At 36.5% G+C, this 13,079-nt stretch overlaps 1 protein-coding gene across 1 annotated transcript in view; it reads left to right on the plus strand.

The window, feature by feature from the left end:
• Nucleotides 1-13,079, plus strand: part of PPIP5K2 (diphosphoinositol pentakisphosphate kinase 2) — an 83,093-nt gene that overhangs the window by 19,836 nt on the left and 50,178 nt on the right. Inside the window, 7 exon segments of the mRNA XM_070373187.1 lie at nucleotides 2,888-3,049; nucleotides 4,392-4,513; nucleotides 8,148-8,249; nucleotides 9,712-9,798; nucleotides 10,331-10,410; nucleotides 10,494-10,599; nucleotides 11,135-11,220. Of these exon segments, the coding sequence (XP_070229288.1) occupies nucleotides 2,888-3,049; nucleotides 4,392-4,513; nucleotides 8,148-8,249; nucleotides 9,712-9,798; nucleotides 10,331-10,410; nucleotides 10,494-10,599; nucleotides 11,135-11,220 (745 nt within the window).

Here is a 13,079-nt window from a genome sequence, read left to right on the forward strand (position 1 = left end):
TATAGTGGGTTAGAGTCTAATAACCACCACAGTTTCTAAGCATCAATCAGTGTAAAAAGTGTTTAGACAGCTTTGACAACTGTAATGTGATTACAAAAAAATAGGTGTGATTTCTGTTGGTGACAAATAAGGTCTTAATTGCTTTACCTTTAGCGACTCTGTGTCTAACTTGTCGTACAGTCGCTAAGTTGTGTCCAACTCTTGGCGACACTATGGACTGCAGCACACCAGGCTCCTCTGTCCTTTACCATTTCCTGGAACTTGCTCAAATTCATGTCCATTGAGTTGGTGATGCCATGTAACCATCTCAAATTCTGCTGCCTCCTTCTACACTTGCCTTCAGTCTTTCCTAGCATCAGCGTGTTTTCTAATGAGTCAGTTCTTTGCAGCAGGTGGCCAAAGTATTGGCATTCCAGCTTCAGCTGCTGCTGCTGCTGCTAAGTCGCTTCAGTCGTGTCCCACTCCGTGCGACCCCATAGACAGCAGCCCACCAGGCTCCTCTGTCCCTGGGATTCTCCAGGCAAGAACACTGGAGTGGGTTGTCATTTCCTTCTCCAATGCATGCAAGTGAAAAGTGAAAGTGAAGTCGCTCAGTCGTGCCCGACTCTTCACGACCCCATGGACTGCAGCCCACCAGGCTCCTCTGTCCATGGGATTTTCTAGACAAGAGTACTGGAGTGGGGTGCCATTGCCTTCTCCGTTCAGCTTCAGCATCAGTCCTCAAATGAATATGCAGTACTGATTTCATTTAGGATGGACTGGTTTGATCTCCTTGCTATCTAGGGACTCTCAGTTCTTCAGTGTGCAGCCGCCTTTATGATCCAGCTCTCACATCCATACATGGCTCCTGGAAAAACCATAGCTTTGACTACATGGACCTTTGTCGGCAAATTGATGTCTTTGCTCTTTAATACGCTGTCTAGGTTTGTCATAGCTTTCTTTGCAAGGAGCAAGCATCTTTAATTTCATGGCTGCAGTCACTGTCCACAGTGATTTTGGAGCCCAAGAAAATAAAGTCTGTCTCTGTTTCCACGTTTTTCCCCTTTTATTTGCCACAGAGTGATGGGATTGGATGCCATGATTTTAGTTTTTTGAATGTTGAGTTTTCAGCCAACTGTTTCACTCTTCCTCTTTCACTTTCATCAAGAGGCTCTTTAGTTCCTTTCTGCTATTATCTGCTTATCTGAGGTTGTTGAAATTTCTCTCAGCAGTCTTGATTCCAGCTTGTGATTCATCCAGCCCAGCATTCTGAATGATGTACTGTGCGTATAAGTTAAATAAGCAGGGTGACAATACTTTTTGAGTGTTACCTTGCTACCATGTGGACTTCCCTGATAGCTCAGTTGGTAAAGAGTACACCTGCAATGAAGGAGACCAGATTCAATTCCTGAGTCAGGAAGATCCACTGGAGAAGGGATAGGCTACCCATTCCAGTTTTCTTTGGCTTCCCTTGTCACTCAGCTGGTAAAGAATCCACCTATAATGTGGGGGGAAACCTGGGTTTGTTCCCTGGGTTGGGAAGGTCCCCTGGAGAAGGGAAAGGCTACCCACTCCAGTACTCTGGCCTGGAGAATTCCATGGACTGAATAGTCCCTGGGGTCTCAGAGAGTCAGACACGACTGATGCTCGCATGTGAAATGAGTGCAGTTGTATGATAGTTTGGTCATTCTTTGGCATTGCACTTTTTTGGGATTGGAATGAAAACTGACCTTTTTTCAGTCCTGTGGCCACTGCTGAGTGTTCCAAATTTGCTGACATACTGAGTGTAGCACTTTAACAGCATCATCTTTTAGGATTTTAAATAGCTCTGCTGGAATTCCATCACCTCCACTAGCTTTGTTGGTAATAATGTTTCCAAAGGCTCACTTGACTTCACACTGCAGGATGTTGGGCTCTAGGTGAGTGACCACACCATATGGTTATCCAGGTCATTAAGACCTTTTTTGTATTGTTCTGTGTATTCTTGCCTCTTCTTAATCTCTTCTTCTGTTAGGTTCTTAGGCTTTTTGTCCTCTCATGTTTCCATCCTTACATGAAATGTTCCCTTAATATCTCTGTTTTATTCGAGACATCTCCAGTCTTTCCCATTCTCTTGTTTCCCTCTGTTTCTTTGCATTGTTCATTTAAGAAGACCTTCTCATCTTTGCTTTGTATTCTGTGGAACTCTGCATTTAGTTGAGTGTATCTTTCCCTTTTTCCCTTGCCTTTTGCTTCTCTGAGTCTAATAGAGAGTTTTTTCTTAGGTGTAAACTGAATCATGAGCCTCCTCTTAAAAATTCTCTTGTGGATCCTCATTGACCACAAGGTAGTAATCAGACTTTTAAGGCTGGCATGCAAGGTACTTCATAGCCTGCCCTCTGTACTACAAACCTTATTTCTTACAGTAGAAACCATAGCAAATAATGTACTCTCACCTGAATATGGCATGCTGTTTCGTTCCTCTGCCCTTTGCGTTTATTACCTTTGCCTAGAGTGCCTTTCCCTCTCTTGTCTGCTCTTGAATTCTTGTTGCCCTTATTAATCTTCCTTCCATGCTTAGATCTTTATTTTGGCAGTTACTTTCTTCTATAATTTTTTTAGTCATTTATACCTTTTGTCAAACTAAAACAGTTTGAGAAGGATCACAGCATTATGCATTCTAGTATTCCCTTATAATGTTCAGTATAATTATTTTTTAGAGAGAACAGAACCTCATTTTACCAGTTTTGCTGTATAATTACTTATAACCTCTTCCAATGTTGAGAATTTTCACACGTGAAATAGAACAATGTGTCAAAAAATACCGCCTAGAAACAGAGGTGTTTTTTATTTGAATTTGTTGCTTGCCGTTATATATTTACATATATATCTTTTCAAAGTAATGTATATATTTTAACATTTCTGAAAGGTTTACACAGTGGGTCCAGATTATGCCCATGCTGAAGCTCGAAAATCTCCTGCACTTGATGGCAAGGTGGAACGAGATAGTGAAGGAAAAGAAGTAAGATACCCTGTTATTCTCAATGCACGAGAGAAATTAATTGCTTGGAAAGTCTGCCTTGCTTTTAAGGTAGGATGTTATGCAGGCCATGTAGACTTGTAAAAATTTGAATTTTCTTTTTTGAGTGAAAGAGATGTTGTTTGGGCTTATAATAGGAAAGAAAAGTAGAGAGAATGAATTGGTATATCTGAATAGTTTTTTTGAACTTTACAAAGGATTCTTGCCATTAATAAGAATATATGATAAATGAAAGCCTTTCCTTCTTATTCTTTCTTCATTATATAAAAGGAAACTGTTTATTCAGAAACTACAATTAGAGAAGAAAACAACTGAAATGGTAGAGTTATAGGAGTATTTTTTTAATATACTCCTATAACAGAACTAGTTGTAAGTATTTACTCATAGAATTGATATAATTTTTTTTTTAAGGAAGTCTTCCACCCTTCATAGTTGATCATTTGGTCTGTTAAATATAGTAAAATATATTCGTGAAAACTACTAATAAAAACTTTTTACTTAGATATTTGAGTTGTTCTCTCAATCTCTATTATTAAGGTTTGATATACTGTGCAGTAAAGATTAAAACAGAAGTAGTACAACTTGCATCTCATAGAGGATAAACTTTACCTTGTTGAAGCCTTGTCTTGGATATGTAACTTAAAACTAGTGTATATTGCTAGTTATTAAATAATAAATTCTTTGTGTCTTAATAATTTGAAGTCTCTCATGGAAGGAATCGTAACCTAAAGTATGTTTTAATAGTTTTATATGGTTTTTATATGATCTGTTTTAACTTTGTAATGCCAGGATTCCAAAAGCCATGACTTAAAATCATATTATACTAATACATGATGGTTTGAACATAAAACCTAGAAGATCAGAAAATTCCTAGAGCCTAAGCAGGAAATTTATACCTTTTTAACTGTTATCTCCCAAATAAAGTAAATTTGTTTCAGGGGCTCACAACTGTGTAGTTGTCAGAATTTAAAAGATTCATAAGAATAATTGGACATTTCTTCTGGGCTGTGTTTTCAAAGCTTTCTCCTCTTTTTTTTTTTTTTTTTTTTTTTTTTTTTTTTAAAAAAGTTAGAATTTCTGCTAGCATAAAATTTATCAAAGACTTTAAAACTTTTTTACTTTTGTATTTTAATTAAAAATTAATTGAAAAGCTTCTTGAGTTCTTGGCCTCTCTAGTCTCTTAAGCATTATTGTTCTATATTTACTTCATAGAAGAATTTAAATAATCATGTGGCATGTGCTGTATATTTTAGAGTATTCAAGTTACAAATAAGTAGCTTCCTTGTTTTTTGCTTATTTTGAAGTAAAGGGCACTTATAAAATTTGTATTCTAATAAGACTGGAAAACTCAGTCTTAAATGAAATTTTAAAATGTATAATTTATTTTAAATAGCAAACAGTTTGTGGCTTTGATTTGCTACGGGCCAATGGACAGTCCTATGTCTGTGATGTCAATGGCTTCAGTTTTGTGAAAAATTCCATGAAGTATTATGATGATTGTGCAAAAATACTTGGGTAAGGTTTTTTTCCTTTATATTTCTTCCTCTTTACTTTTGTTAGTGCATACTCGGTATTCAGAAACCAAATAATTGTAAACATCAAATGAACAGGGCTTTATAAGCACTCTAGAGTAAAAAATCCGTGTTCATAAAATGACATCCCCAAATCCTGAATTACACTTCAGGTTATGTAAGACAAATTAATTTATGAACAGTGTAAACTTTTAAAGGTATTTAACCTCATAGATGTAGAAATGCTGTATAACAATGATTTACACAGTGATGGTTGATCATTCATCGAAACAGCTGATTTATTAGATTACCTTGTTTCTCAAGTTTTTGTTAGGTAATTATAGTATTTTATGGTACAGAATTAACATTCGTGAAATAAGTAACGAGAATAAAATAGAAGTAATTGGAATTTAGAAATCTTGAATGATTCAACTTTCTACAAGCATATGTTACTCAAAATAATCTCACGAGATTATCAAGTGAGCATAAAAGAAATTATTGTGTACAAAAATGCCATTTTTGTATTCTTTGACTTATTTTCATACATCTTGACTTAGAAGACTTGAAAGACAATTTATGACGTTATTTATTTATTTTATTTTTGGCCGTGCTGACTCTTCTTTGCTATGTGCAGGCTTTCTCTAGTTAGGGAGGGAGGGTCTCCTCTGTGTGGCTTTGCGCAGGGTTCTCACTGGTGGCTTCTCTTGCTGCAGAGCAGAGACTCTAGGCACACAGGCTCAGTAGTTGTGGCACACGGGCTTAGCTGTGCTGGGGGGAGCAGTCGACCAGACCAGGGATCAAACCCACGTGGGGTCAGGGAAGTCCTGATAAAGACTGTTTTTAACCATTTCAAAGTATATACGACAAAATACTTATGTCAAAGCCATAAAAAACTTAAAACTTTAAAATATATCTTAATCATTGGAGTCAGCAATTATAGTATATTTCAAAGGTTTGTGAACTTACCCTTAAAGTAAAATTTAGCAGGTCTCAGTTAAATTTTAGCATGAATAAATGCTAAATTTAAGCAAAACAAAAGATGTCCTGTAATTACGTAAAATTTTCATTGTTAACCTTTTTAACAAACTGTAATAGAAATCTGTTAAAAATGAACAATGGTATTTAAAATAGCTTTCAGTTCAGTTCAGTTCAGTCACTCTGTCGTGTCCGACTCTTTGCGACCCCATGAACTGCAGCACGCCAGGCCTCCCTGGCCATCACCAACTCCCGGAGTTCACTGAGACTCACGTCCATCCAGTCAGTGATGCCATCCAGCCATCTCATCCTCTGTCGTCCCCTTCTCCTCCTTCCCCCAATCCCTCCCAGCATCAGAGTCTTTTCCAATGAGTCAACTCTTCGCATGAGGTGGCCAAAGTACTGCAGTTTCAGCTTTAGCATCATTCCTTCCAAAGAAATCCCAGGGCTGATCTCCTTCAGAATGGACTGGTTGGATCTCCTTGCAGTCCAAGGGACTCTCAAGAGTCTTCTGCAACACCACAATTCAAAAGCATCAATTCTTCGGCGCTCAGCCTTCTTCACAGTCCAACTCTCACATCCATACATGACCACAGGAAAAACCGTAGCCTTGACTAGACGGATCTTTGTTGACAACGTAATGTCTCTGCTTTTGAATATGCTGTCTAGGTTGGTCATAACTTTTCTTCCAAGGAGTAAGCGTCTTTTAATTTCATGGCTGCAGTCACCATCTGCAGTGATTTTGGAGCCCAAAGAAATAAAGTCTGACACTGTTTCCACTGTTTCCCCATCTATTTCCCATGAAGTGATGGGACCGGATGCCGTGAACTTCGTTTTCTGAATGTTGAGCTTTAAGCCAACTTTTTCACTCTCCACTTTCACTTTCATGAAGAGGCTTTTTAGTTCCTCTTCACTTTCTGCAGTAAGGGTGGTGTCATCTGCATATCTGAGGTTATTGATATTTTTCCCAGCAATCTTGATTCCAGCTTGTGTTTCTTCCAGTCCAGCGTTTCTCATGATGTACTCTGCATATAAGTTAAATAAGCAGGGTGACAATATACAGCCTTGACGAACTCCTTTTCCTATTTGGAACCAGTCTGTTGTTCCATGTCCAGTTCTAACTGTTGCTTCCTGACCTGCATACAAATTTCTCAAGAGGCAGGTCAGGTGGTCTGGTATTCCCATCTCTTTCAGAATTTTCCACAGTTTATTGTGATCCACACAGTCAAAGGCTTTGGCATAGTCAATAAAGCAGAAATAGATGTTTTTCTGGAACTCTCTTGCTTTTTCCATGATCGGCAGATGTTGCCAATTTGATCTCTGGTTCCTCTGCCCTTTCTAAAACCAGCTGGAACATCAGGAAGTTCATGGTTCACGTATTGCTGCAGCCTGGCTTGGAGAATTTTGAGCATTACTTTACTAGCATATGAGATGAGTGCAAATGTGCGGTAGTTTGAGCATTCTTTGGCATTGCCTTTCTTTGAGATTGGAATGAAAACTGACCTTTTCCAGTCCTGTGGTCACTGCTGAGTTTTCCACATTTGCTGGCATATTGAGTGCAGCACTTTCACAGCATCATCTTTCAGGATTTGAAATAGCTCCACTGGAATTCCATCACCTCCACTAGCTTTGTAGTGATGCTTTCTAAGGCCCACTTGACTTCACATTCCAGGATGTCTGGCTCTAGGTCAGTGATCACACCATCATGATTGTCTGGGTCATGAAGATCTTTTTTGTACAGTTCTTCTGTGTATTCTTGCCACCTCTTCTTAATATCTTCTGCTTCTGTTAGGTCCATACCATTTCTGTCCTTTATCGAGCCCATCTTTGCATGAAATGCTTGTTCCCTTGGTATCTCTAATTTTCTTGACGAGGTCTCTAGTCTTTCCCATTCTGTTGTTTTCCTCTATTTCTTTGCATTGATCGCTGAGGAAGGCTTTCTTATCTCTTCTTGCTATTCTTTGGAACTCATGTGCTTATATCTTTCCTTTTCTTCTTTGCTTTTCACTTCTCTTCTTTCCACAGCTATTTGTAAGGCCTCCCCAGCCATTTTGATTTTTTGCATTTCTTTTCCATGGGGATGGTCTTGATCCCTGTCTCCTTATAGGTGATCAATAAAAGCTGGTAAGAAATACTCAGTGTCCACAGAGATAATCTTGGATTTTAGAATCTGTGGAAGTAAACAGGCAGCTCTAGTGACATGAAAGTGAAAGTCACTCAGTTGCAACCCCATAAACTAGCCTGCCAGGCTCCTCTGTCCATGGAATTCTCCAGGCCAGAATACTGGAGTGGGTAGCTGTTCCCTTCTCCAGGGGGTCTTCCCAGCCCAGGGATCAAACCCTTGTCTCCTGCATTGAAAGTGAATTGTTTACCATCTGAGCCACCAAGGAACTTACTTGAATCCAATGTGATTTATATTTTTAAAAAGGAAATAAGTAAATTCCAAATTCATGATATCTCATTGCTGTGTTCTATATACCAGTTTAGCACTGCTGATCTAATTTCTTTATCAGGATTGATTTTTTTCTTAGTTTATTTTTTATGTACTGTATTCACATAATTACTAGATAGTTTGACTTTAACTTCTATGATTTTCTTTTGTCATTAACACCCAGGTTTGTCTTAAAATGAACTAGTTTAAGTTTTCTTTTTTTGTCTTGAAGGAATATTGTAATGCGAGAGCTTGCTCCACAATTTCATATCCCCTGGTCAATACCCTTAGAAGCTGAAGATATCCCGATTGTACCAACTACATCTGGAACTATGTAAGTTTGAGTATTTTCATTCAGAAATTCCTTGTGTTTCCCTGTTGGCCTGTGCTATCACAATAAAGATTACATATATGAATAATATTAAATAATTTACTTTGTATATTTTCATATGATTCACTTTCCAGATGGAAAAATAGATTATAAGCTTTTACATGGGCTATTTAGAATGAAAGAGTTTCCCAGGTGATTCAGTGGTAAAGAATCCTCCTGCCAACGCAAGGAGATGCAGGATCCCTTGAGTTAGATCCCTTGGTCGAGAAGATTCCCTAGAGGAGGAAATGGCAACCCACTCCAGTATACTTGCCAGGAGAATCCCATGGACAGAGGAACCTAGCAGGCGCCGGTCCATAGAGTCACGAAGAATTGCACACGGCCAAGCAACTGAGCACTCACACATGCATTTAGACTAAAGATCTTTTCTGTTGTTAAAATCCCGAAAAATTTTTGGATAATTATAGAACTGTTGAATTGAGCCATAAGAATAAAGGAGGTGCCAACAGATATATTACTTAAAGGTTCATGGTCAGTGGTTTACAGTTTTGGTGCTCTTAGCATGTAAAGGAAAAATACATAGTTATATCTTGAAGTAAATTACTTAGACCAGTATTGCCAAAGTGTTTTATAAAATTTCTAGTGAAATTTACTACCTAAAATTCACTTGTTATTCATGTGAGCTAGGAGCTTTATGTTAGCATGTTAAATATTCTGAGGATACCTGATTGGGGCAGAAGAGAGGACAAAAATACTTAATTTTGTTTTTAAACCAGTATTTCCAAACTTATTTAATACAAAGTATATTTTCGGTAACTTACTCTAGAGAGTTGTGTTCTGTGTCTCATAATTTGACAAATGGTAGTTTAAACCCTCCCTTGTGGCTCAGCTGGTAAAGAATCCGCCTGCAACGTGGGAGACCTGGGTTGGGAAGATCCCCTGGAGAAGGGAAAGGATACCCATTCCAGTATTCTGGCCTGGAGAATTCCATGGGGTCACAAAAAGTCAGACACCACTGAGCGACTTTCACTTCCTTTCATTCTTACTAAGACAGTTTTATCTTCCAGTATTTTAAGTTTGAAATACTTTTCTTCATACATGGGCAAAATAAATATAGCAGCTTTATTTTGTTTGATTTAATGAAATCTGTCTGTATAATGATCTACCACACTGGGCAGGTAATTAATGAAGTTAGGGAATTATAGTCCATTTGCTTGTATCCAAAGTTAGTATAGTCATCTCTGAAGAAGAAGCAAGCTTGATATTACTCCCCCTCCAGCCTCTTAAATTCTTTTTAGGATTGACTTCATAAAATTAAAGCTAGTTGTTACAAGCGCTGTTCTTAATGGGAACGATCTTGAAGTGGTAAAAGATAGTTCCAAATAAACAATTAGATGTATTAATCTTAGTTATATAACAAATCTTTGTTAGAAAATTGAGAATGTTGTTTCTTTTTTAACTTAAGGATGGAACTTAGATGTGTCATAGCCGTCATTCGTCATGGGGATCGAACACCAAAGCAAAAAATGAAAATGGAAGTGAGGCATCAAAAGTATGTTTAAAGGGGAATAATTTAATTCACATGATGTGATAATTCAAGATTTCTGATGGGTTCTTATCTATTTTGATTAATACATCATGAGGAAAGACTGCCACTATTTCTTGACCAGTAATATTTAAACCACTGGAAAAAATAAAATCGAAACAAAATCCATCTTAAATTGTGTGTATCAGTATCAGAAAATTACTGTAGCAATATCCATAAATGGTCATCATCCTGACTTAGCTTTTATTTAGTGTTGTAAAGATGAAAATTAATAAAATGGAAGTTTATTACTTTATTCAGTTAATCTAGTGATTATTAGCTTAATATGGTTTAGGAAAATACGAAGTTTTATCAGTCAAGTAAAAGAGTAATACTGTAGAGTGAAAGCGGGCACACACATGTGGAGTCCATAGACCCCAAGTCCGTTATCTGTCACTAATTATTATCTTAGTCCCTTATCTATCATTTATTATAGTTACTTGTTTTATAGAGATAATATTATTGCAAATGCCTAACAGTATTCTGTCTCGTTTATAAGATTCTTTGATCTCTTTGAAAAGTGTGATGGATATAAATCTGGGAAATTAAAACTCAAAAAACCGAAACAATTACAGGCAAGTGCAGTTGATTTCTTGTTGGGTTTTAAAATACTAATGGCAAAATTACATAAAAATTCAGTTCTTTATTCCTTTTACAGGAAGTGCTGGATATTGCACGACAACTTCTTATGGAACTGGGACAAAATAACGATTCTGAAATTGAAGAAAACAAATCAAAACTTGAACAACTTAAGACTGTGTTAGAGATGTAAGTATCCTTTTGAAACCCTTAATTTTGATAACTACTTATAGTGCTCTTTTTTTTAAAATATGTGTGACTTTTCATGTTAATTTCCTTTACAGTTCGATCTATTTTGCTTTTTCTCACTGTAAATCAGGTGAAATTAGTGAAAGTCTAGTAAGTTTTAATTTTTACCAGTGAGAAAAGAGATCGTTACATTGAAGGTTCTGTTTTATAATGGTATTAATTTTGATGAGACCATCAAAAGAGAACATCACATTTGGATTGTTGGTGAAGTACTACATAGGATGAAGGCCACATTGTTAGGTTAACCATAGACTCAGTGCTGTTTAAATGAAAAATAACTTCACATTATATGTTAATCAGGTGAAATTGGTGCCACCAATATGCCTCTTAAAAGATTTATTTCTTTCAAAATAAAAAAAAAAAAGAAATCATTATTTTCATTTTTAAAGACAAGGTAGAGTTTAATTTTTCTTTAGGAGATTGTATTGCGTGCTTATTAAATATTGTCTGTTGTATTTGCCATTTTATTTTTCAGGTATGGCCATTTTTCTGGAATAAATCGTAAGGTCCAGTTAACCTATCTCCCTCATGGTTGTCCTAAGACATCTAGTGAAGAAGAGGGTATGTCACTATTAATGCTTATTAGTTTTTAATTATATGTAGGAACTTGCTACTCATTGTTGATTACCTTTTTAATCTTCTGTCAAATAGTTTAGGGGTTGGCATGCTTAATAGAGGAAAAATAATGTACAGCTTTGGTTAACTATGTCTTCTATCCTTAAAAAGTCTTTTACCTTTTCTCCTTTAGGTAAAAGATACCTATTATTATTTTAAAAACTGCTTAGGAGTGCTCTTTTATTCTTTAGAGAGCTTATTTCTTTATAACTAATCATTACTTAATGGGTCCCTAACCCATACAGGGTAAAAAGGAAGAAAACTCAAGAAGTAGGAAAAGAATATTTGAAAAAATACACCATCACCATGTTTCTAAAGCAGATATTTTTTTCCACTCAATAAATCAGAATAAGCATTTTAAATGAGTCTCCTAAGAGCAGTGAGCATAAAAATCCATAAGTTTATTTACTTTTCAAAAGAAAAATGGTCAAGGGTTGGGGAGCCATTTTATGGAGAAATAGAAATGCCCAGTATAATAATAATCAGTCTTGCCCTGTCACACTGGCAGAATGTTTTCTTGTTTTTTTCTTTTTTCAAATGGTAATAAGGAATGCTGATGAAAATGCAGTGTGACAGAATTTTATCCACTGGTAGGACTGTAAATTGACAATAATTCTTTGAAAAGTAATTTGGCAGTACATACCAAAAACTTCATAAGACTTCCCTGGTGATCCAGTGGTTAAGCCTGCACACTTCCACTGTAGGTGGCGTGGATTCCATCCCTCGTCAGTGACCTGAGATCCTGCACGTTGCGTGGTGCAGCTGGAGGGTGGGGTGCAGGGGAAACTTCAAAAATTTTTTATATACTTTGACCTTAAGTATACCTAAGAGAATCTATCCCAATGGGATAGTCAGATCTTGCGAGAAAGATCTTCTATAGGGGTAATTACAGTGGCCCACTATTTATAGGAGCAAAACTTGAAGTAAAGATTAAATGCAAGCAGAAATTTGACTATGTTGATATTTATTCTGAAAGTTCATATATTGCTCTCTTGTCATACCACATGATTAGTAACAATGCAGATTAATTTTCTATATTTTGATGTTTATATCAAAAGCATTCCATAACGATAATTAAAAAGTCAATTAATTGCCTTTATTATAAGTGAATGTTGGCTTGCATGGTGAAGCACATACAATTACTGACTAGCCCCAGGGTAAAGGATGCTTTTCTATCACTTTTAGTGAATCATTAAATTCCTTAGTGTTTATTGTGGTACTTTTAAAATGACCTTTGTTTCTGGAACCCAACACAGATGTTAGGACATAATAAAGAGTAGGTCAAAATTCAGAATAGAAACTCGAACGTCCTCTGTGTCTGAGAAAATACTTTGTTCTGGAACATGCAGATTCCACAACTCCAAATTTAAAAAGCTGTTCTTGGCTATATTTTATTGTATATCTCACTCGTAAATGTAAATTATAATAAATATTAAGCTCTGTTGTCTTGTATTTCCTTAAAAGTTATACAAATCACTGGTTACTAAACATAAAAATGTATATATCTTCTTCCCTTCAGATAAAATTACCTTTCATGTGGCAGCACTGCAAAGACAAGCTCTGAACTTGTCATCAGGGAGCTCTTAACCTAGCATATCTAGTACAACTAAAAACATCCAGCAAATACTGTTGGCTCTCATACCATTTTCAGAGCAGGGAAGGGAGACGTTTCCTTTCAGAAAACTGGGAAAGAGCCTTCTTTCTAGAGTATGGAAGAGATCTTGAAATTTTAGTAAGATTTTAATAAGTCAAACGAGTGCTATTCCTAGTAGAAGCAACAGCCTACAAAGGATAGATATGTTTAA

Source organism: Bos mutus, chromosome 7 (genome assembly GCF_027580195.1).
Source record: "Bos mutus isolate GX-2022 chromosome 7, NWIPB_WYAK_1.1, whole genome shotgun sequence".
Classification (NCBI taxonomy): Eukaryota; Metazoa; Chordata; class Mammalia; order Artiodactyla; family Bovidae; genus Bos; species Bos mutus.